Source organism: Marmota flaviventris, chromosome 6 (genome assembly GCF_047511675.1).
Source record: "Marmota flaviventris isolate mMarFla1 chromosome 6, mMarFla1.hap1, whole genome shotgun sequence".
Lineage (NCBI taxonomy): Eukaryota > Metazoa > Chordata > Mammalia > Rodentia > Sciuridae > Marmota > Marmota flaviventris.
The window spans coordinates 3,402,494-3,428,681 of NC_092503.1; the positions used below are offsets into that span (position 1 = coordinate 3,402,494).

At 36.1% G+C, this 26,188-nt stretch overlaps 1 protein-coding gene across 2 annotated transcripts in view; it reads left to right on the forward strand.

The window, feature by feature from the left end:
• The window catches only part of Pde10a (phosphodiesterase 10A), a 267,554-nt gene that overhangs the window by 212,980 nt on the left and 28,386 nt on the right, over positions 1-26,188 (forward strand). For both annotated transcript variants that reach the window (XM_027939403.2, XM_071612857.1), the window contains 5 exons: positions 3,961-4,103; positions 5,019-5,102; positions 6,140-6,290; positions 10,569-10,724; positions 18,692-18,864. In XM_027939403.2, coding sequence (XP_027795204.2) covers positions 3,961-4,103; positions 5,019-5,102; positions 6,140-6,290; positions 10,569-10,724; positions 18,692-18,864 — 707 coding nt within the window. The remainder of the gene's footprint in view (positions 1-3,960; positions 4,104-5,018; positions 5,103-6,139; positions 6,291-10,568; positions 10,725-18,691; positions 18,865-26,188) is intronic.

A 26,188-nucleotide genomic window follows, 5' to 3' on the forward strand; every position in this document is an offset into this window, starting at 1 on the left:
CATTATAATGCTGTATGATGCTTTTGGCAGCATGGTCATTTGGACAATACTAAGTCTACCTATCCAAGAACAAGGGAGATCATTCCATCTTCTAAGGTCGTCTTTAATTTCTTTCTTAAGCATTCTGTAGTTTTTTTGTAGAGGTCTTTCACCTCTTTTGTTAGGTTGATTCCCAATTATTCTATTTTTTTGAGGCTATTATAAATAGGGTAGTTTTCCTCATTTCCCTTTCAGATCATTTGTCACTGATATACAGAGATGCCTTTGATTTATGAGTGTTGATTTTATATCCTGCTACTTTGCTGAATTCATTTACTAGTTCTAGAAGTTTTCTGGTGGGATCTATATCTTATAGATATAGAATCATATCGTCGACAAATAGTGCTAATTTGAGTTCTGCTTTACCTATTCATACCCCTTTAATTTCTTTTGTCTAATTGCTCTGGACAGTGTTTCAAGAACTATTTTAGATAGAAGTGGTGAAACAGGACATCCCTGTCTTGTTCTGGTTTTTAGAGGGAATGCCTTCAATTTTTCTCCATTTAGAATGATATTGGCCTGGGGCTTAGCGTAGAGAGCCTTTACAATGTTGGGATTGTTCTGTTGTACCTAATTTTTCTAGTGTTTTGAACATGAAGGGTGCTGTATTTTGTCAAATGCTTTTTCTGCATCTTATTGAGATGATCATATAATTCTTATCTTTAAGTCTATTGATGTGATGAATTTACATTTATTGATTTCTGTATGTTGAACCAACCTTGCATCCCTAGGATGAATCCCACTTGATCATGGTGCACTATCTTTTTGATATGTTTTTGTATTCGATTTGCTGGAATTTTATTGAGGATTTTTGCATCTATGTTCATTAGAGATTGATCTGAAGTTTTCTTTCTTTGATGTGTCTTTGCCTGGTTTTTGGAATCAGGCTGATATTGGCCTTATAGAATGAGTTTGGAAGTGTTCCCTCTTTTCCTATTTCCTGAAATAAATTGAAGAGTATTGGTATTAGTTCTTCTTTAAAGGTCTTGTAGAACTCGGCTGTGTAGCCGTCCAGTCCTGGGCTATTCTGGTTGGTGTCTTGTATTTCGTCACTTGAAATTGATCTGTTTAAATTGTGTATATCATCCTGATTCAATTTGGGCAAATCATGTGACTGTAGAAATTTGTTGATGCCTTTGATATTTTCTATTTTATTGGACTACAAGTTTTCAAAATAATTTCTAATTATCTTCTGTATTTCTGTAGTGTCTGTTGTGATATTTCCTTTTTCATCACTGTATGTTAGTAACTTGAGTTTTCTCACTCCTTCTCTTTGTTAGCATGGCTAAGGGTCTGTCAATTTTATTTATTCTTTCAAAGAACCAACTTTTGTTTTGTCAATTTTTTCAGTTGTTACTTTTTTTTCAATTTCATGGATTCCTGCTCTGATTTAATTATTTCCTGACTTCCATGAAATAAACTTTCCTCTTAGTGTCCTTCTTAGTGCCTTCTTAGTGTCCCAGAGAGTTCGATACATTATATCTGTGTTCTCATTCACCTCTAAAAATTTTTAATCTGCTTCTTGATGTCTTTAGCAACCCATTGTTCATTCAGTAGTATATTATTTAGTCTCCAGGTGTTGGAGTAGCTTTTATTTTTTATTTTATCATTTTTTTCTAATTTCATTCCATTATCATCTGATAGAATGCAGGGTACTATCTCTACTTCTTTATATTTGCTAAGAGTTGCTTTGTGGCATAATATATGGTCTATTTTAGATAAGGATCCATGTGCTGCTGAGAAGAAAGTGTATTTGCTCATTGAAGGATGAAATATTCTATATATGTCAGCTAAGTCTAAGTTATTGGTTGTATTATTGAGTTCTATAGTTTCTTTGTTCAGCTTTTGTTTGGATGATCAATCCAGTGGTGAAAGAGGTGTGTTAAAGTCACCCAGCATTATTGTGTTGTGCTCTTTTTGACTCTTGAATTTGGGAAGAGTTTGTTTGATGAACATAAACACTCCATTGTTTGGGGTATATATATATATATATATATATATATATATATATATATGTATGTATGTATGTATTAACTTTATGTTTTGTTGATGAATGGTTCCCTTAAGCAGTGTGAAATATCCTTCTTTATCCCTTTTGAGTAACTTTGGTTTGAAGTCTACTTTATTTGATATGAGAATGGAAAACCCTGCTTGCTTCTGCCGTCCATGGGAGTGTTATGATTTTTCCCAACCTTTCACCTTCAGTTTCTGAATGTCTTTTCCTATGAGTCTCTTGGAGGTAGCATATTTGGGGGCCTTTTTAAAAAAAAAAAAAATCTAATTTGCCAGTCTATGTCTTTTGATTGGTGAGTTTAGGTCATTAACATTCAGGGTTATTATTGAGTCATGATTTGTATTCCCAGTCGTTTTTATTTATTTTTGGTATTTAACTTGACTTGGTTTCTCCTTTGATTAGTTTTTCCTTTATTGTAATACCTCCCTGTGCTGATTTTCATTGCTGTTTTTCAATTCCTCATGGAATATTTTGCTGAGGATGTTCTGTAGTGCAGGCTTTCTAGTTGTAAATATTTTTAACTTTTGTTTATCAAGGAAGGATTTTGAGATCACTGAGAACTAAGATAAATACTTTGAAGGGTAACATGAAGAAAATATCTTAGTACTTGACCCATTTAGTTTCGGTTCTTTTTATTATGCAGACAGTGGGTAGTCTTTTCCTTAGACTGTGAGCTATAGCTTATATTAGACACATGTGAGGCCCTGGGTTCGATCCTCAACACCACATAAAAATAAATAAAATAAAGATATGTGTCCAACTACAACATATATATATATATATATATATATATAGAAAGTCACATTATAGTACATTCACTCTTAATTTGATCTGGAGGGCTCTTGGGTTTGTCCTATAAGTTCTCTTTTCTAAGTAACCTCATCTACTTACAAATTTACATGTGTAAGCATTGAATCTTTCCACTGACTGGCTCCATTGCTTGTTTTAATTTTATCTCACATATTCGTTTTGAAGTATTTGCAAAAGTATGTTTGCACACAGAGAAATACACAAGATCCTGAGTTTGTGTGGTAGTACGTTGTGCCTTCCTATTTTCCATTAATGTATGAATCTATTTATGTGCAACAGTCCATGAGTTTTGTGTACAAATTTGTGTTTTACTTTGAATTCACTGCTGTAACACCAATGTAACCCACATTTAATCCTTTAAGAATGGGGAAAAATAAACAGTGAAATCAACAAGTAGCAAAGAGATGATGAAATCTTCCCAAGAAAGTTGAGACTGATATGCAGGTGACATGTTATTATTTTAAATTTGTCTTTTAATAGATTCAGAAGCTGCCTAGATCTTTAATTCCTTAGAATCTTTAACTTTAATTCATTTTCTGATAATAAAATGAGCATGGACCTGGGGATGTGGCTCAAGCGGTAGCGTGCTCGCCTGGCATGTGTGCGGCCCGGGTTCAATCCTCGGCACCACATACAAAGATGTTGTGTCCGCCGAAAACTAAAAAATAAATATTAAAAAAATTCTCTCTCTCTCTCTCTCTCTCCCCCCCCCACTTTCTCTTTAAAAAATAAATAAATAAATAAATAAAATGAGTATTGTTTGTTTTCAGCATTTTTATTACTAAAAATTTGAAAGCATAATACGCAGAAGACAAATGGATTTTTCGCTCCCTAAAGATTATGGCTGATAAAAAGATATTTGCTACAAAATTAAATAAGACTTAAAAGAGAGATATAATTAGAAAAAAGTTCCTTTGTTTCTTCAAGTTCACATGCAAACATAGCTTTAGTGTACATGGAAATTTGGACAGTGTTAACTTTAGTGTTAATTGTGCCTTAGTTTCAATTGTAGTTCTGATTCTTTTATGCCAGATTCTGAACTTTAATGGCAAACTGCATTCAGCATTGTTTAAATTCAGTTTTTGCCTGCCTTCCAGATGTATCATCGAATCCGGCACTCAGAGTGCATCTACCGGGTAACCATGGAAAAGCTGTCCTACCACAGCATTTGCACTGCTGAGGAGTGGCAAGGCCTCATGCGCTTCAACCTCCCTTTGCGGCTCTGCAAAGAAATTGAGCTGTAAGTATTTCACTTGGTTAGTTTCTTCAGCAGCAGATTCTCAGTTTCATTGAAAAAAAGTAAACCAGGTTGTAGAATTAGAATCACAGTTATGATGAATTAATCTAAATGCTAGCATGTATTATTACTCTGTTGCGTACTTTACACTATATAATATTTAATGTTCAAAATGGCATTTAATGTCAGATACATAAAGTTTTCATCTACATAACTTTGCATTTTTATATTTATGAAATTCTTATTTCAGTTTAAAAAGGAGAACAATTTCAACTCCAACAATACTTTCAATAAAATCCCCCCCTATGCATTTTCTAGTATCAATAGTATAACTTTTGGTGCTTATTTATTTCTCTGATAACAACAGCAGCATTTTTTTTAATGGTTCAATTTTTAATAAGTTCTTGACTAGTCAAAACTAATCTTTTTTTTAATTTATAAAATTTGCTTTAATTAGTTATATATGACAGTAGAATGCATTTATGCACTTTGATATATCATACATAGATGTGGTATAATTTCTCATTTTTCTGATTGTACATGTTATAGAATTACATTGGTCCTGCAGTCATATATATATATATATGTTTTCATAAAGTAGTAACATCTGTTTTGTTCTACTCTCTTAAAGAATTGGTAAAGCAGGTTTGAAATAAGACATTATTACAACAGCAGCATATTTTTTTAATGGATTGTTTAATAGAAATAAAGCCAGAGATATATTAAGTTCCTAAGGGAATATGTGGAATCTCCCAAAAACTTTCAGTGCCAGGCAGGAGTGACTGAGAAGTCAGAGAAATAATGGCCATGATCCTGGGGTCTTTTTGGTTTCTTGATAGAAAAAACCGTTTAAATGATTTTCTTTACTTTCTGTGTGCCCTGCTTGCTTTTAGTAATAAACTACCCTTTTAATTTCAGGTTCCACTTTGACATTGGTCCTTTTGAAAGCATGTGGCCTGGGATCTTTGTCTACATGGTTCATCGGTCCTGTGGGACGTCCTGGTATGAAGGCTCTGAATGCTGTCTGTGTACAGTCTGCAGTGACATGACTCCCTCCTTCCCTTGCTTATGCACCTCACCTTTTTTTGTTTACAATCCTTTTCAATATGACATATATGAATTTGTTTCTAAATATTTAAGTTAAAATGGGCTGGTTTTGTTGGGCAAAGCAGCAGCCTTTTCAGATTTTCCATAATGACTGCTGAGTCCCCAGCAGTCTGAAGCCTGGTTCACAGCCATACATCTAAGAGGCGTCATAGAAATATGTTACAGGCTGTGTGGCTGAAGGAGGCAAAGCTTGCTTCTTGGCAGAATTACCTGCTTTAGAAGCTCTTAGAAAGCTCTGCATAAACAGAGCATCAACTATATATCTTATCAGTTTGTGTGTAAAATAAAAAGTCTCCACATTCAAAGTGTGATACATCGCCAGTAATTACAGTTTGATCTCATTGCAAATCTCTACCTATTTGGCCTACCTGTACTATGGGCCTTTGTGCCTTTACACAAACTTAAAATGCAAGCATTAGTTTTCTTTTGCACTTTTTGACTCATTTAGGCATAAATGCCTCCCAGAGTCTCTCCCTCTCCTTTGCCTCCCCCATCTACCCCCTCTCTCTATATATGCAGTTTGTGAATATGAATATTTTTTTTTTGAAAAATATTGGCTCAATAAATCTTTGAGCAAGATGATGTTACGTGATAGTTTTTTTTTGAGTACTGTGGGGCCTAGAAAATGCTGGTAAACATGAGGTGCATGCATGGGGGTTAATGATGGAGACTGCATGCTGGCTCTGCTGCTTATCCCTAGCGGGACAGTTAATATATCTGAACATAACCCATGAAAGAATCTCTTGCTTCATTTTGGCTGGAGAAAGAGGAGAGAAGAGATCATTTTCCAGTAATCATGGTTCAGCAGTCAGTGTGGGAACCCTTGTAGTGCAGATGTGTAAGGAGTAGAAATGTGTAACTCAGCCAGAGGCTCTTCTGAAAATTAGTGGTTCTCTGCTGGCTTTGGTTTTAAGAGTTTCTTTTCCTCACAGCTTTGAGCTTGAAAAGTTGTGTCGTTTCATTATGTCTGTGAAGAAGAACTACCGACGGGTTCCTTACCACAACTGGAAGCATGCGGTCACGGTGGCACACTGCATGTATGCCATATTGCAGAACAATTATGGGCTCTTCACAGACCTCGAGGTGGGTGTGCACACCCTTGCCCCTTTCACGCCATCTCAGTGGATTCAGGGCAAACTGATAACATGCCATGGTGACCTGCTGTTTCAGGACAAATTTTGTGTCAGTAAATTAGAAGCTGCACATTTTTTTAGATTCAGTACCCAAGAATTTAGCATATTCTTTTTTATAAGAAAGTAGATAAAGAAATTTCAACTTCACCAAAATATTCTTCAAGGAAATACTAATTTTGTAGGCTTTCTTTCTGATTGAATTTTAAATGTTTTGAAAGGATATAAGCAAAGTGAATTCTATATGCCCTGGTTAATATGGACACATCTCACCAAATAGAGGATTCAGAACATTAAATACAGTGAAAACCAAAAATGATTTTTTAATTTACTCTAGCATAAGGAAACAGATCTACCTAATGTTACAAACGAGTTGGTAACCACCCAAAGCTTCCAAAATAGAATATTCAAGATTTCGAGACTTTCTTCCCCATTTAACCACTATAGTCAAATTCCCTTATTGGAAAGCCCAGTTAAGCACTGAGCCCTCCTTGGCCCCAGAGATTCTGATCCCACAGCTAGATGACCTGAACCTCAAGTATGCCCCTCTGACCACACTTGTCCTGATGATGCCTACCAACACTCTGATCCAGTCCCCCTTTATCCCCTCTGTAGACTGGTGTCACACTTCAGGTGACATCTGGTTGTGCAGAGGAGGAAACCCATTACTTGAACTTCTTTTTGAGATCACTTTCAAATTAGAACCCAGTATTCCTGAGATCCAGCCTCTTCTTTTTCCACCCTTTCTGTCCAGATTCACAGTCTGCAGCAGTCTTGAAAGGTGGATTCCAGAAGGAGAAATGGCCATTTCAGAGAAGGAATCAAAAGTATTCCTCTTTTAAATTTTTTTTTTTTTTAGTTGAAGCAGAGTTTAAACTAATAAATAATGTATTATTTATCACCTCTCAAGAAAAAGATCCAAATGAAATATGTTATTTTTCCACATTTAAACAATTTGCAATTCTACTAAAACCCCATTCTTTTGGGACTTTCAACATTTTCTCCATTTAATTCCTCTTAAGGAAGCAACTTCATTGTTTCCTTTTGCCATAAGATATCTTAGTGAGTTTAAGAATTTTATAAATTACACTTTCAAATAGAGTAGCAATGAAATTTGTATTTTGAAGATTGAAAATTTAAAGGTAAATAAGAAAAATTTTATTGATGCCATATTCCTAAATTATTTCTGGAATTATATATTTTCATTTCCCCCAAACTCAGGACTTTTTGGCTAAAAATCATCCCAAATTTTTAAAATATTTTAAAAATATTTTAGAATATGTGATCTCTAGTAGGGCTATTAGAAATTATTTGATGTCAGTAAAGGAAAATGTTTTACAAAAATAATTCTTTGTAAGTCATTTTCAGATTTATGATTTTAGCATACTTTTTTATAAAACTGTTGAAAGTTGTGCCAATAAAAAGTAATAAAAACATTGGAAAGATTGGAATATAACAGGTTTCATCTATTGTGCTAGATTTTAAAACCTTGGAATTTTTTACCAGATAAATTATGTGACTATAGCAGCATAAAATATGGAAACAATTCAAAACCAAAGTGATACTCAAAACCTTAACTGATTCCGTTACCTTTAATACCCAGCATATGTGGTTGGTAAGATGACACTATATCTATTAAGGTGTGCGAGTGACTGGTGAGACTTCCTTTCCAGTCAAGCTGCAGGAGAAGGCAGTTGTATTACATCAAGATGAAGAAGGAGCGGGATGTGAAAAGAAAAGTACACTTGGGAGAATGTCTGCTGACTCCCATGGTGACCTCCCAGAGTAGCACCTGCCCTCAGCAGGCTCCGCCTGTGCAGTTCCACTCCAGCATACTCCATGACTCACCCTCTGTGAGAACACAACCGTCTCCATTGCCATACCTTCCCTCTTTTGGATCATCCCATCTGTTAAAATTCATTTGGAAGAATTAAAGGTGCAGAATAGCCAAAGCAATTCCAAGCCCAAAAAGCATGCTGGAGGTATTAAAATACCTGACTTCAAATTATACTACAGAGCTACATTAACAAAAACTGCATGGTATTGGCATAAAAACAGACATATAGACCAATGATACAGAATAGAAAACAGAACACAGTCATTTGATCCACAACAAAGGTGCCAAAAACATACATAAGAGAAAAAAAACAACCTTTTAAACAAATGATGCAGGGGAAATTGGATTTCCATATGTAGAAGAATGAGACTAGACACATATTTCTCATCCTGCACCATAATAAACTGAAAATGGATCAAAGACCTAGGAATTGGACTAGAAATTATGCAAATCCTGGAAGAAAACATAAGTCAATTCTCCAGCATATAGACACAGGCAAGGACTTTCTCCATAGGACATTTCTCCCTAAAGCTCAGGAAACAATGCCAGGAGCTAATGAGTGGGTTGGCATCAAACCTTAAAGCTTCACAGCACAGGAAACAATTAGGAATGTGAAGAGAGAACCCACAGATGGGAGAAAATCTTTGCCAGCTATTCTGACAGAGGATTAACATCTAGAATATATAAAGAACTCAAAAAACTTAACATCAAGAAATCAATTAACCCAGTTAATAAATGGGCAAGGAATTAAACAGACACTTTTTAAAAAAAGAAATACAATAATTATGAAAACATGTTCAACACTATTAGCAACTGGGGAAATGCAAATTAAAACTACACTGAGATTTTATATTACACCAGTCAGACTGGCAGTCATAAAGATTACAAATAATAATAAATGCTGGAGAGGATGTGGAGAAAAAGAAGCACTTTTACACTATTGGTGGGATTATAAATTAGTGCAACCTAAGGAAATCAGTATTCAGGTTACTCAAAAAACTAGGCACAGAACCACCATATGACCCAGCTTTACCACTTCTTCAGAAGATTAAAGTCATCACAAGATAGTGATAAGTGCATATCCATGTTTATAGCAGTGCAATTCATAATAGCCAAGCTATGAAACCAGCCTAGGTGTCCCATCAATGGATGAATGGATAAAGACAATGTTATGTATATATATACACAATGGAGTTTTATTCAGCCATAAAGAAAAATGAGGCTGGGTGTGGTGGTGCATGCCTGTAACCCAGTGGCTCTGGGAGGCTAAGGCAGGAGGATTGCAGGTTCAAAGCCAGCCTCATCAAAAGTGAGGCCTAAGCAACTCAGTGAGATCTTGTCTGTAAATAAATACAAAACAGGGCTGGGGATGTGGCTTAGTGGTCAAGTGCCCCTGAATTCAATCCCTAGTAGCCAAAAAAAAAAAAAAAAAAAATTATGTCATATGCAAGAAAATGGATGGAACACGAGACCTTTATGTTAGGTGAAGTAAGAAGGTCCAGGGTTGTATGTTTTCTCTCAGATGTGGAAGCTAGAGAAGAAAAGGAAAAAGGGGGGGGGGGGGAGAATGTCATGAAAATCAAAGGTAGATTAGTGGAGGACAGGGACCAGGGGTGGGGGGAGGGGAAGTGATGGGGGAAGGATGAGGGCCAGGTCAGATTGCTGCATTGTGTGCAGGTAGAAATATATGTAATAAAAAGTCCCATCCCGTGTACGACTATAATGCACCAATAAAAATATGGAAAAAATTAAAAATAAAGATTAGATGATGACACTGTTTTGCTAAAAGCCCCATAGTCATCCCTCGTCGTCCCTTGGATAGGACTGCATCCTGTCTTCCCTCAGACCTCTCTCAGGAAGTGCTCTCCTGTTCCTTCTGCTGTGCTCTTTCCTACACCTTCTTGCTTCTGACCACCTTCCTGAGGCCTGTTCTGGCTACTTTATTTAATATTCAGCCTGTCTTCCTTGATCCTTTATAGCCCTTTTAAAGTTTTCTACATAATTTGCCATTTTTACAGGCCATACGATAACTTATTATATTCATTGTTTATAATAGCAATAACATTGTTAGAATTTAGCATCAGATTGGTCTTAAATGAAAGAGAACTGAAGCTGTCCTCTCCTTGTGCAGATCTGCTTCTTCCACAGTGCTTCAGAACACTTGATACCTCCTGCACTTGCTCTTAGAGCTGAGCAGGAAGACTCGAGAATAATTTGACTGTCAAGTTCATATGCAGAAAAACAAAGAGGTCAAGAGAAGTTTGATTCCCTGAAGTTTTAAATATTCCTAAGGGTGTTGAATATATTAAAGGCAGAAATAAATGTGAAAGTGAGCTGCAGGTGTCCTCCTGTCTCATTTCTTTGTTTTGAACATCTCTGCCTTATTTTTTTAAGCGTAAAGGACTGCTGATCGCCTGTCTGTGTCATGACCTGGACCACAGGGGCTTCAGTAACAGCTACCTGCAGAAGTTCGACCACCCGCTGGCAGCTCTCTACTCCACCTCTACCATGGAGCAGCACCACTTCTCCCAGACAGTTTCCATCCTGCAGGTGAGCCCTGCCCACTGGGCCCATGCCCAGGGCCTCTTGGGAGGTGCTGATGCTTCCTAGGTGAGACGGGAATGTTGTTAGGCCTACTGGGAAACATCAGTTGCATTTTATTGTGCTATCTTATATTTATAGTCATAACTAAATGATTATGTGGATCTTTTGAATAAAAAAATCCTTGACAAAGATGTCAAATATATATATTTTGCAATTACATTTGTTTTCCACAGGTTATATTAATAATATATGATCTCCAAAAGCAAATTTCATTTTACATAGTTTAATTATATGGATTATCATATTCTTGAAACCAGAATGTATTCAGCATCTTAAAAGTTAGGTAAATTCAAGGTTTTTAAGTGCATTGAATTCCTTTTATCTTTTCTTGCATGTGGGTTTTTATTTTATTGCTTTTAAGATATTTCTGGTGATTGCTCTGGTTGATGGTAGAACTCGTTTCAGTAAAACTTGTTACGCTCCTTCTTTCTTAAACCTTTTTCTCAGCCTCAGCGTAACAAGGTAGCTGTTGTGTCAAAATGGTTTGAATCCTATCACAGAGAGAGTTTTTAAATTATGACCTGTGTTGGTTTAAGGACGGTGGACCCTGTATTTCCCTCCTACCGCCAGCACCTAACAAAGGAAAAGGAATCTGTGTGGGTGTTCTGGGTGGCGAGTCTACAGGAAGTCTCGAGTCTCCAGAGGCGCCTGGAGAAGTGCCAGCAGTGAGTCTAGCGGTAGCTGTCCATGGACAGAGGGCAAACAGAAAGGCTTTTTCCACTTGGCGCGGTTTTTTGCTTCCCTCTGGACAGCCCGGTATCACTTTCTCTCTTCAGCTTCTCTAAGGCTTCTCTAGTGCTCCTCATTTGGCCTGTGTGCCCAAAGGGTTGGTAGTACTGCATGCTCAAACCTTAAAACCCAACTAAACTTAGCTGTCTGGGCACTGAGAAGGTAAATGATGAAATTCCTGATGTGCAACTGCTGCTCTGATATCCTGCTGGGTAAAAGCGAAAGAGGTGTTAGATATGGAGTGTTAGATATTTTAGTTCTTTTCAATCTATAACCCCTAAGTAGCAGAGTGGCTGATGTTGCACTTGTTTATAGATGAGTTCTGCCCCTGAGAGCTCTATGTGAGCATTGGTCCTTTCTTTTATAAATGATGTATATTTGAATAGATGCATGCATACATGCAGCACACTTAGAAATTTAATGAGGATAGAAGGTGTGTTTAGAAATATATATAAGTCACGCTTTTTGTAAGTAGGTGAACATTGTAGAACTTCATCGAAGTTATATTTACTTTGACCTCACTCACTCATTATTTGAAGGTATGTTTTTGTACAACTAGAAGGATGGATTCTGGAAATGACATCAGTATGCCTTCAGTTAGAACTCACTGAATTCACATCCCATATCCTAAGTAAATTCATATGTTTGATGATGGCAGTGCTTCTAGTTGTTTAATCTGCAAATGAATTTTAATAGATTTCATAATATTCCTTTAGAAAGCCTGTTTTAATAGAATTAAATAATAATATAATAGATATAATAATAATATAATAATAATATAATAGAATTATCTTTGAAGTAGGCCAACATTAAAAAGCAGATTGCCACTAGGATAGACTAAAACTAATCCTGTGATTCAGCAGCTGTGTGGAGCAGCCAGACCCCCTGAGCTACTACTGTCACAAATGACTGTGGGTCTAGCTGGAACTATCCATCTGCATAGCCAGATAAAAAAGATACCCAGTTCAGTGTACTGCATCGTGTTGGGAATGGTTCCTGTTTGGGCACCCACCGGGCTCTGTGAGTGCTGATTTCCATTTTGGCTCCCAGTGTCACCTGCTGGGTAGTCTGGGCAAGCAGAAGGATACTACTGGCCACCTCAGCAGCAGCAATAAGCAGGCAGTTGTCAAATACATCTTAAAACTACCCTTCTGACTCCCTCGTCCACACAGCTCTCGGGTGGGCAGGCAGAGACCAGGAGAGTACAAGTGTCAGAGTGAGAAGGGTGCAGTGGACGAGGGGTGAGGCGAGTCATGATAAGGAGACTGTGAAGCACAGAGAGAAGGGCGCCCCACAGTCTCGGCACTCACTGAGCTTCCTGTTCTCTGCTGGTGCTGCTGATGAGTGAGCCTGCCACTCTGAGGACACAGTGGATGTTCTGAAGGCAGAAGTTCCTGCTCAGTCCTCAGTGAAGGTCAGGGCCCCTCTGGCCACTGCAGCTTCCTGAGGGCCTGTCACCACCTTTCCTACTCGACTCCCCATTCCAGTCTCATGCTCTTCTGTTCTATTGCCTTTCCCTAAAACCTGTCCCTCAAACCTATCCTCCAGATCCATGCCTGAGGTGGTGTTCTCCTGTGACAGCGTCATCAGTGGCTCTCTGAAGCTTTAGGAATGAATTCCCAGTTTTATAATTGATATATAAATCTTTTATGAATGGCCTCTGCTGTTGCAGGACCATGGTATCTGCCAGACGCTTGTGCTGTTCTCCTCCCTCTTTCTGGAACCAGCTTCTTATTTTTTAGGCTCAGGTTGTGCTTTAATTTCTCTGGTGACATCATTTATGGAATTCCCATAGAGCAGGGCACAGCATTATGCCCCTTTTCCATGATCCCTGGGTGTCTCAAACATATGTATGACTTAGGTTTTTTTTTTTTTTTTAATTTTGTATTGAAATTTTCTGCTATAAGCATAGCTTTCTAATTCCTTTGAATTGTAAATTGGTGAAGACAGTGGGTGCCCCTTGCTCGTGTCTATACCAAGCTCTGGGTCTGTCCTTCTGTGCAGAGATGGGGTTGTGAAGGTACAGTGTGGGTTAGGAGGAGTCAGAGTGGGCAGGACAACTGGGCAAATCTTGGAGGGTAGAAACTCCAGGTCTCATGTAGGAGAAGGAAGTGGCTGTGTCCCCCGTGGCACAGGGCTCTCCTAGTGGCCCAGGAGCAGAAGGCCAGTGAGGTGCCTTCCAGCGAGATTATTCTGTGTGGCCATCGACATCCAAGGAAGCAGGTGACTTTGTATTCTTACCTATAATGTTCGTATTTTAACCCTTGTGAGAGAAGCATTATTATTGCTGTATTAAATCAGTTTGTTCTATTTTCTAATGAGATGTTACTGATCATTTTGAATATTGAAACTATCTACTTTCTATCCTTTGCCCTCTGAGAATACTCTGTTAAGTTCTCAAAAGTCAAGTTTTAGAAACTGAACTAATTAGGAATATTTAGTCTCATTATGAGACAGTATTCTTATTAATCTTCAATTATCTAATGATTTTGAAACATGATAAAATTTCAGAAAGTTATCTATGTGTATTTTGGGATCCCATGACTTTTTCATTACGTTTTATAGCAATAATATTTATGAATATCAGCTAGAGTCTTCCAATTCATTCCATTCATAGAATTTACTGCTGTCTATTTCAATAATAGCAAAATAGTACTTGCATGCAACATGACCTTTACTAACAAATTAAAATGTATAACCTGGGGGCTGGCTTATATTCTCTCCTTCTCTGCCAATGAATACAAATGGTCTTTGGCCATCAAACTCATTTTGGAGCATATCTGTTTGTTTCTTCATTTGCTTTTCCTTCTCTCTTTCCCTTAACTCTTGGCTCTTAAGTCATGCTGGTGGATTTTATCATTATCACCACCACCCTCATTTTATCTGTTGGGTACTTACTGTGAACCGTAAGTGTGTTTTGCATATTTTAATACATTCAGTTGTTTAGAATATTCCTATAAGATTATTTTTGTTCATTTCATTTAAAAAATAAGAATAAAATGCATCAAAGAGATTAAGAGATTTGTCCATTTGTCACATGACTAGTGAGAACAAGATGAGCAACAGGAGGTGTTTGGTCCCCAAAGCCTGTATTCTTAATCAAATACTGCAGTGCTTCCTAACCTGTGGTTTGAAGCTGTAGGTGATTAAACAGCAAAACAAGCACTCTGTGTATTTTAAAAGCATGCTCGATGCAGAGTATTGTATCATTGACTTAACACTTTTTGTGCCAGAACATCTGAATGATCTAGCCCAGCCCTGTGGCTTCCTGGAACAGGAATCTTCAACCCACTTAGGGCAGGATTGCCAGGGTCAAAGCCAGGATTGGTTGGCAATCCAGATGTAGAAACTAGGTGTTGTGGCCCTTCTGAAAGAATCTCCTTTAGGGATGAGCAGAATAGAGTTTTGGGGGAGATTATTTGTGATTAATAGTAATATTTTTAAAACTTGCTGAAAATAAGACTGATGGATCAGTTTCTGTTCCTATCTTGTGTTGACTTACTAGCAGTTTTTCTGAAACAATCCTCATGCTATCACCTAACTTAAAACTATCAATTGCTCCTTATTACCTCCAGGATAAATTTTGGGAGAAGTACTGAGGATTGAACCCAGGGGCACTCAAGTCACTGAGCCACATCCCCAGCCCTATTTAAAACATTTTTAAATTTTGAGACATGCTTAGTTGCTTAGGGCCTCACTAAGTTACTGGCCTTGAACTTGTGATCCTCCTGCCTCAGCCTCCTGAGATGCTGGGATTACAGGTGTGTGCCACTGCACCTGGCCCTCCAGGATGATATTTTAATACATTAATGCCTTTTGAAAACTTGGACTTAGATTATTACATTCAATTTGCCTTGGTTGTATAGCAATTTTTGTGATTTTCTTCAAATATCATGATTTCTGTAGTCTCAGGAGCTCCATATCACAGGCTGCTGCTGCTTCTGTTTGTCCTGTAGTATCCATGTCCTCTCCCAGGAAAAGCCTCACATGGTCTCCTTCATTGAGCTCAAATACAGAGAATGTTCTATTTTAATTGCATACTTATACCCTTACCTTTTAACTATGAACTCCTCAGAAAACCAACTTTTATTGTTTATGACCTTGGATATAGTGGGTACTAAACTACTATGTCCACACATAAAATGGAACACTGCAGACTAAATATCTGCTGAATAAGTGAAGTCAGATCGTGGGGTTTTCATTTGTGGGAAGGACACAACTGTGGAGGAGGTGCTTAGAATTATCCCAAGAACTGGAGAGGACTCAAGGAGCATCCATTCAGGTGGGTCCTGGGTGATCTCCCAGCATCAGAGCAATTTCAGCAGTGTTCAATTCTCTACCGTCTCCGGAGCTCAGCTGCTTTGAGCATTTACAAACAGCCCACTCAAATACTCTGGCAGAGATAAAGATTACATACTGTTAACCCAGTTCACAGTTTTTGAAATATTCCTGGGTATAAAGAATCTGAAGTCTGCTATTTCATGCTTGATTTAATGTAAAATAGGATCAACTAAATTAAACCAACATCAACTTCAATCTATGTAATCTGGAATTAAGAATAATAAACTTATTCATTGATGTGTACAACTATTATGTCACTTTAAGGGGTTTTTATTGTGTGTTAACTAATGTGAAATTTGAACTTTAAAAAATATTTCAGTGGTAGAGCATTTGCCTAGCACCTGTGAGGCCTGGGTCTCAATCCCTAGTATAGTAAAAAAAAAAAAAAAGAAAAAAAAAGAAAGAAGGAGAGGAAGAAGGAAGGAAGAAGAATAAGAAAGAAGAAAAGAAAGAAGAAGAAGTAGTAGTAGTTGGGGGTGGGGACAGTTAAGCAGTTTCTCTTTCTGGCATATTTGGTTGCTAATATCTCCCTTAGTTCATTTTTGCTAGATTCTTTTAAAGAATTTTGAATTTTAAATTCTTTTAAAGAATTTTAAAGAATTGTGTATTTATTTATTCATCCCATTTACTATTGCAAAATGTTAAAGCCCTAGTTACATCTTTTCATCATAAAGGCTTCTACTGAACTTTTCCAAGCCAGTTTCCTTTAATATTGAAAAGTAGTAAAGGGAAAAATGAATCTAAAGTAGCCAGCAAAATACACAGATCCATTAAAATGGATCCTCTTGTCCCACAGACACTTGAGCATCTCATGAAAACACAAGAAGACGTGCAGCAAGCTCAGACTCTGAACTTACAGAACCCAGGCTAAGAAGTCTGTATTTTAGAGAGAATTTTTTTTTAAATTTCAACAGCATACTAGGATATTTTTTTACATTACAGTTGAACAGATCATTGTGGTGTTTGTGACAGAGGAAATAAAAGACAAAAACAGGTCAGGAAGCATGAAGTGTGCCAGCACAAGTCCCTTCAGGAGACCTTCTGGTGAGCCAACCAAACACACTCTGACATGAGACGTGTTTGTGAAGTGGCACACGCAGGTTTGAAGCAGGACACGCTGACGCAGAGGCAGCTGCTTCACTGGGGTTTTCATCAAGTCAGAGAAAGCAGAGCCCATAGCATGGACCAGAGTGAAGACTTCCTTCCTAGAGATTCCCACAACACAGCTGTGGAGAGTCAAGGTTGATAGCAATGGAGTCATGCCCCCTGCCCAGTGCTGTCCCAAGCAGTCACCAGCTAGCTGTGCTGGAGTGTCCCAAGCCCAGCAGCTCTTGCACCCTCCACTTGGGAACTCAGCCTTTGTATGCTCCTTCTTAGCTCCTCCTCATCGCATCACCAGGGCCCTGTTGTTTTCATGAAAGGAGCTTCAAATGCGCATGTCTCAGCTGCAAACTGCAAACTCAACCTGCTTATGTAAGCACTAGTTTCCCTTCACTCAAAGAAGCATCTTAGTTAACACTTCAGCACGTATTTCAGTTTAGATAGACATCAAAGGCTAATTTTGTAATTTGAAAGTGAAATCGCGTGTTGGAAAGTGCTTATAAGCTCGGGTCATCATACATTTAAGGTCTTCTCATTACTGTTGTCCTGAAATTACCTACAAGAACTGAGTCCATTTGCTGTATGCGTTTATGTCTAAAATCTCAAGAGCAAATTGCATAGGAAGATTCTAATGTTTGAAAACAAATGGTCACATACAGCTGTTCTTCAGAATATGAAGCACACAGTGCCTTAGTGTGATGTCTGATTTTGTAAAGCAGCATATTATGGGCTGGGGCTGGGCTCAGTGGTAGAGCACTCAGTAAATATAAAAAATAAAGATATTCTGTCCACCTAAAACTAAAAAATAAATATTTTTTAAAAAAGAAGCATACTATAATAATTTCAAGTTTGTAATGTGTTTTATCAGTCAATAAGTGTAGATTAAGTGAAATAAAATCAGTTTATCATAGGAATATTGACCATTGATTTAAAAAATCATTAAAAATTGATGAACCCACAAATTGAATACATCATAATCATCTCAGCCTTTTTTTAGTTTGAATAAAAACTTTTACTGAAAAAAAGTGCTTAAAATTCTCAGAGGAAGAAACTCTTCTGAAAAGTTTTATGAAATTTTATAGCTAGAAGAATATCTCTGAGAACAGAATGGAATTACAGTGCTCTGTGCTCAGTCTGGGTGAGGATGTATCTCTTCCTGTCTCCCCCGGGGAACAGAAGTTGCTAGTAGTTGTGGAATCTCTGCTGGCTTGTGTGTCATGTGGATGCGTTGATGCCTGTAAAGAGTTTAAAATGTGTGAATAAATGTTAGGTTAGTTGTGGCACATTTTCTTTTAATAAAAGTTGATTGCTACTTATTTGTGACAACATGCAGTACACATGCTAATAGATACCTTTTGAAGTCCATGAGTTCCAGTGTGATATAAACCTTAAGTTCTGAAATTACCTTAAGAGAAAAAAACTTCAACCTAAATATTCTACATTTTCTAGTCCTAATAACTACCAGAAATATACAAAAACTAGATATATTTAAGTCCCTGGGGTTTTGTGATAGTGAGTGATGGATGTCTCTACAGTTAAAATAGTTCTTTAAGTGGAAGCTTCGCTGGGGCATGTGGAGAGTCCAAACCGCATCCCCACAGCAGTCCTGTCAGACTCTCCTTTTGTTCCCAAAGTTGTCATTGGTGTGCCAAGTGTCATCACTGACTGCTGTTTCAAACAGCTGCAGGTGTCTGGGCCTGAGCTTTGTGCTCACTGTGGTGTTCATTTGTGTTTCTCTGCAGTTGGAAGGGCACAATATCTTCTCCACCCTGAGCTCCAGTGAGTACGAGCAGGTGCTGGAGATCATCCGCAAAGCCATCATCGCCACTGACCTTGCCCTTTACTTTGGGAACAGGAAACAGTTGGAAGAGATGTACCAGACTGGATCTCTAAATCTCCATAATCAGTCGCATAGGTAAAAATGATTTTACAAAGTTTAGAAGCCCAGGAAGTATTATCTGGAATTAATTGATAATTATTTAAGAAATGTACTTTGGTATAAGTTTTTATTTGACAGAAGAAATGTAAGATGATTTGCTTTTCTGTTTCATGTGTATATTGTTAAATGTTTATTTTGGATATTTCCCTCTTTTTGGCAGGGGCAAAATTTCTGATAATGTACTGGTAGGATAATTAAAACAGAGATGAAAACTAGCCTCTCCAAAGCAGGTGCCTTTAAAGGGAAAGGTTTTGCCTTGAGTTCACCAGAGCATGGGGTTTGGTCAAAACCTCCTAGACCCCAAAGTACATGAAAATGGATTCACTTTTCATAATCCAGATCTTATCCACAAAGCTAATGTGATTAATATATAAAACTGGAATTTCATTGTATTGATCTTCAAACATGTTGAAGCACAAGGACAAAAATATTGGCATTTTTTGTGATCAGAATCATTTAGGAAGCCAAGTAGCAATCGTAAGTTTGTTGATGAACATGGAATCAGAACAAGTAAAATTAGATTCATTGTATCTTCTAATGGCATTGGGCTAAAATAGTCTGATGCTTTTTTGTCTGAGGACCAGCATCTTGCCTAGGGGATTCAGAACCATGTCAGATATGTTCCTCACGAATTGGCCACTGATCTGTTGCTTATCTGCCTCGCCCGGGGCAGTTCATTGGTGGTTGCCACCAGCTTTTACTGCTGTTACTTCCCTGTGGTGTTTCCAGGTCTGAGCAGTGCATCTCCAGTGATGCCAACTCTGTTGTTAAGTTTATGAACATTGTTTATTGGCTTGGTGCCAGTCTGCTCTCTTAGTTCTCTCTGTGATCCATTCTTTCCAGAGCACAGTTTCTTTTTTTCAAATTCTTGGAAGAAATTTATTCATGCACCCCAAATGCCGCACATTAGTTTTTATAAATGGACATAAATATCTAATAAAGTTTACCACTTCAAGAATAAATATCATTTTATAGATGTCTTTGATTAAGCAACAGTATTTGTGATTCACTTTACCTTCAAACAGACATGTCCAAATTTTTTAGAACTTGAAGCTTATACAACTTGGGGATTTTTTTAAAGAGAAATTCAAGACATTTTATTTTCACATATAGCATATTTCATATTTTCACATATAACAGGGCCCCTCCCAGGACCATGCAAGGGGTCAGTGCCAGGGAAGGGCCTAGATGGTGTTCTGGCACATCCTCCTCCGCCTTCCCCCTGTGAGATATGTACTGTTACTTCCTCTATCCATCAGGTTATGTGTAGTTCTTGTACTGACATCTGCAGAAACAGGTGATTGTTCACAGTTCTTTTTTTTTTTTTTGATGACAGTTATAAGTTTAGGAAAATATAGCCTTCATAAAGTATTGTTATGGCTTCCTGAAACCCAAATGCTTTCTTTTATTCCTTGAACCATATTATTTTTAGCTGAATTATTATAATAATTATAATTGTCATTATAGAATTGAATTCTTAAGCATATAATTGTAAAATATTATTTGGGGCTTAAGGCATACATATTTGGTGTTAGTAAAATATATCATATGATTTTGTGTAACTAAGTAATTTTGACACAGTAATTTTAAAAGCAATTAATGCTTGTTTGTTTTAATAATTTAGAATGTAGAGGTGTTCATGGGAAAAGAAATAATTGAGCTATTTCACTTTCCAATACCAGTTATTTTCTGTAATACCATCCGTGCACCTTTCTGTGTTTTCAAAGGTGTGTGTTTATACAGTATATACAGTGCATACATGCCCATGTGCTTTTTATCTTTCCATTTTTTTAAAACAAAAAATGTAATTATACTGTATTCATCCCTTTTAAAATTGTGTAACAATACGTATGGAGTATTATATCAAATATTTTTCCATATTGATGGCCATGTTTCTAGAATTTTGCATTATACATTAATGCTGCAGAAACTCTGGCTTGATTCTTTAAAAAGTACTGATTCTTTAAAAAGTATGCAACATATATTGCTAGAAATTTATGGGCAAATTAAGTTTCTTTTCATATTTAGTTTTCTAAAAAAAATCACAACCCTTCAAACATAAGGGTGAAAACATTTCTCAATAAACATGCCATTCTAATTGCTTCCTGTGATGAACATATTGTCATGTTTGTGATTTATTACTCAGACTTCTGTGTATCTGTTCATAATGTTTAGTTATTTTTTGATGAGTTGTTCACTTTCAATAGATATTTTTACATTCTTCATTTTTTTTGCTGAGGATATTAATATTTTCTGTTGATATAATGCAAATATTTTCTTCAGGTGATTTTCAAAAATTTTATTTAGATTTTCTTTCTTCTTTTTTTTGTTGTGGTGTTGGGGATCAGACCCAAGAGCCTTGTGCATGCTGGGCAAGTGCTCTACCACTGAGTTGTATTAGTTTCATGAAGCCAAATATGTCATCATTTGTTTTGATTAAATCTCACATTAATATAAAAAGTATATAAACTTTTCTTTGTGTATTTTTCTAGTTTAAAATTTTATATTTACATTTTACTTCTTCAAGAGTTGTATTTTTATGAAAATAATTTATCCTTGATAGTTGAAATATCAGTATCACTTAATGAATAATTAATTGTTTCATTGAATTGAATGTATTAAGTTTTTTACAAACATGGATCGTTTTTTGACTCCTTAGCTATTTATTGCTAATTAGCTGATCCTTAAATACAATTGCTCTGTTTTGATAACTGTTACTATGTCAAAATTTATATTATATACCCAGTAAAATAATCCTAACCTTGCATTTATTTTGGAAAAAAGAATTAATGGACATTGTTACTTAGGAAATTTACTTAATGAGTGTTTTTTTACAGTAATTTTCAAATGTATTATACACCAGTTTTCAAAGATATTTTCACTGGATTTAGAATTCTAAGTCTTCAGATTTCCTTTTCTTCAGCATTTATAAAATGTTCAGTGTTCTTCTGTCTTCATCTTTTTTTGTTTTTCCTGATGAGAATCAGAGGTCATTCTTATTGTTTTTCTCCTATGTACAGTGTGCCATTTTACTCTGGATGCTTTTTGTTTTTAGATGGAAGTGTTTAGTTCTCAGATTTTTCTTTGGCCTATCATTGTATCCAAATACGCATTTTCTTAAAGATTCTTAAACATATCTGTGAGTTATTTAGAAATCCTTGCCTACTTTCCATAATCTGAGTTCTTTGTAAGTTCATCTTTATATCTCATTTCCCTCTGGACCATTTCCTGTCTCTTTGCATGTATAGTCACTTATTTGTGTACTACACTGTGGATGATATGTTCAGTTATCTTACTAGATTCTGTTATCTTTCTCTGAAGATAATTAACTTCTATCCTAGTAGTCAATTAACTATCCTTAAATCACTCTGCATTTATTAATGAGTTACTTTAAGCTTTATTTGAGTGGATCTCTTCCTGATGTAGCTACGTCTTCCTGTCAAGGATTGGAGAGGTCAGGGGTTTGAGGGGAATGTGAATGCCGATTTGGAGGCTTCTGCCTTTGTGGCTCCTTCTTCTTTCTTGAATTCTCTCAACTTTTGTGTGCTCTGGTGGCCCCAACTCTGCTGTGTGCTATTTACCCCATGTTCTTAGGACAGGACTGTGTAAGTATGGCCCCTCACACAGTTATGTCATCGGTTGAAACTGACCTCTGCCCTCAGTTAGGTATGTCATAGTGCTTTCACATAGTCATCTTCTTTTAGAATTGTTCACAGGCTCTCATTGTTTTTTTTGTTATTAACCAGAATTCTGAATCTTTGTTTTGTGCCTAGCCATTTATTATGTTTTCTTAATCAGTTGAAGATTTATTTTACTCTATTGGTCTAAGGTACAAATATAAATACAATTAATTTTTTACATATTTTGCTTTCTCGTCATACTGGTTAGCTGGTAAAAAATATTGGATGGTGGTGAAGAAAGCCATATCTAAAATGTACATGATTTTAGTAGCAATTATTTTAGAATTTTAAATTTAGTAAAATATTTGATCTATCTTAGTAAAGTAACCACATCTAATATGTGCAAAATTTTAATAGCAATTATTTTATTATTTTAATTTTGATAATAACATTTGATATATTTTAATAAATCATTTTTATTTTTTCTGTTCTTGGTTTAAACTATTTTTTATTAAAAACTTGTAGCTATAGAGATTTTCACTACTTTCTAGTGTTTAGTATTACTGATTCCATATTTATTGATAGGTGTTTATATTTTATAATTTTGTGCTACTGCTAAATTCCTTGAACTCTATACTTTTCCATGGAATTCATCTTTTAATACACCAAGGTAATACATTTTCTATCTTTTCTAATAAATTTGTACCTAATTCATAATTTAAATATGTTTGTTGTATTTTACACTAATTCAATTTATTCCTAGTTATTGAATTTGCTCTGATCTGGAGGAGTAAAAATAACTAAGGTTAACAATTTTGAGAAAGTTCAGTAGTGTGAATTTGCAAAACTACTATAGTCTGCCACCTTTCCCAGCGGAGGACATTAACAGACGTTCAAATGTCTTACGGTCAAGGGGATTTCTGTTTTTGTTTTGTTTTGATTTTTGTTTTGTTTTGTTGTCACTTTATCCCACTTTTGGGGCAGTTTATTTTTATAGAAAGTCATCTTGCTCTTTCCAAATTCTTACTAAAGTATTTGCAAAAAGTGTTCTCATTTAAATTTAATCCTACTATATTCATAGTTACTTTAATTTTCAGTGCTTCCTTCCTTTGTTTCTGTAATCATACTTGCCTGGGATATTTTTATTTTAATTATTCTGTTTTTAAACTAGTTTTTATAAAATTCATCATTTCTTGCTTGTTTGCCCCTCCATTAATTTTGACTTTCATCTTTATGCCTTTTTTATACTCAGTTGTCCTTTTCCGTGTTTTTTAAATTGGATAATAACAAAATGATCATGTGTTGTCATTGGTGAACTAATTGCATCATACTTGCAGGTGTTTGGTGAAGTACTTTCCTTTGCTTTAGTTTTTAGGTAATTTTTATTTCCTGCTTCTGTATCCTCATTGATGTAGAAGTTATTTAAAGTTCCCTGATTTTCGAATGCTTTGGTGTTTGCATGTTTTTTGTTTTATTTTGATTCTGGAGACTCCTTTGGATTGGTGCTAAAAGACTGTGTGCATGACTAGTATTTTTTTTTTCTGGCTAATAACATAAAAGACGATTTTTAAAGCAGTGTTATTATTGAGATGTAATTAACATACATAATACACCCATTTTAAGTTTTGGCAAATTTAACAAAACGGAGAATTTCTGTCACCCATTTTGCCACTTTCTAATCACAATTCCCACACCAGGCCCCAGGAACCAATATGTTTTGAACTTACAGATTATATTTGTGTCTTAGAGCTTTCAGGCAGCTTAGACTGCTTGCTTAAAACACACCTTTCCTGCTCATAGTTCTGGAGGCTTTGCAGTCCAAGATCAAGGCAATAGCCAGGGAGAACCACTCCCTGGTTCCAGACAGGGGTGTTGAAGCTGCAGCTTCTTGTGGTTCAGGGAAGAGCTCTTTGGAACTTATTTTACCAGGACACTAATCCCATGTAAGAGGACTTTACCCTCAGGACCTATTCATCTCCTAAAGGCCTCACTTTCAGGGATCTTCTATGGGACTCTGAGAAGGGGACACCAACATTCTGTCTAGCAAGGTAGCTTTCTAGAGTTACAAGTGCATGGAATCACAGAGTGTGCTCCTGTGTGTCTCCCATCCCTTCTCTCCCTTCACACTGTTTGGCTATCTCAGATCTCTAGCATTTCCACGTGAATGTTGAGATCAGCTCATCAGTTTCCACAGAGAAGCCAGCTAGGATTCTGATGGGAATTGTTTTAAATCTGTAGGTCAATTCAAGAAGTATCACCCTCTTAACAGTACCAAGTCTACAAATATGGGATGTTTTCCCATTTATTGAGATGGCTTTTAATACCTTCCACAGTGTTTTCTAGTTTGCAAGCTAAGTTTTGTATTCTTTGGTTAAATTTATTACTTCAAATTTTATTGTTTATGATGCTATTTTAAGTGGAATTATTTTTAAATTTCATTTAAAATGGTTAATTACAAGTGTATAAAATATATACTTGTCATTCTGTTTGTAAGGCTGTCCTAGTATCCTCTGGCCTTGATGAACTCATTTGTTATCTCTAATGATATTTTTTTGGTGGATTGCTCAGGCTTTTCTACATATTATATCATGTCAACTTTATCTAGACATGGTTTTACAACATTTTTTCAAATTTGTTTACTTTTTCTCTCTTTTTATTTCATAATCAGCCTTTGCCAAATAAAGTGACAAGAGCAGACCTCTTTTTCTTGTTCCTCTTCTTAGGGGGAAAGGATCCAGTCTTTGGTCATTAAATATGGTATAAAATGCAGATTGTTCTCAGATGGATCCTACATGCTGAGAAAGTTTCCATTATAATTGGTTGATTAATGTTTTTCAATATGAAATGTGTATTGGAATTTTTTAATGCTTTTGCTGCATCTGCTGAGATTATCAAGCATTTTTTGGCTATTTACTCTGTTAACATAGTGCATTACTTTCAGTGATTTTCAGATGTTAAGTCAACTTTGCATTCTTGTGATGAAAATCACTTGAACATAATGGATAATTTTTTATATATTGCTGGATTTGTTTTGTTGGTATTTTGTTAGTATTTTGATAGGACTTTTGTGTCTATATTCATAAATTATACTGGTCTTTAGTTCTTTTTCTATAATCTTTGGTTTTGGTATGAGGGCAGAGTATTTTTCTCATACAGTGAGTTGGGAAATATTCTCTCCTCTTCTATATTTTTTTAGATATTTATTTTTTTAGTTACAAATAGACACAATATCTCTATTTTTTTATTTTTATGTGGTGCTGAGGATCAAACCCAGTGTCTCACGAATGTGAGGCCAATGCTCTCCCTCTTAGCCATAATCCCAGACCTTCCTCTTCTATTTTTTTGAAAGAGATTTGTAGAATTTCTATTAGTTCATCCTTAGAGGTTTGAAAAACTTCACCAGTGAAGTCATCTGGGCCTAGATGTTTCTTTTTGGATATTTATTTATTGGATAGAAAGAGTTGGAAATTTAAGAATAGTAAAATATGGAGAGAAGCAATACCTGATCAATCAGGTAAAGTCTACATGCGTGGTGCATATTTCTCATCAAAATAAGAGGGAGATTTAAATCACTGCCAACACCACATTCTGTGCCCATTAGAAGCAGTCTTCAAAATGAGGCTGACATAAAGATATCTCATGTGAAAATCCAAGAGAATTTGTTCTCTACAGAACTATAT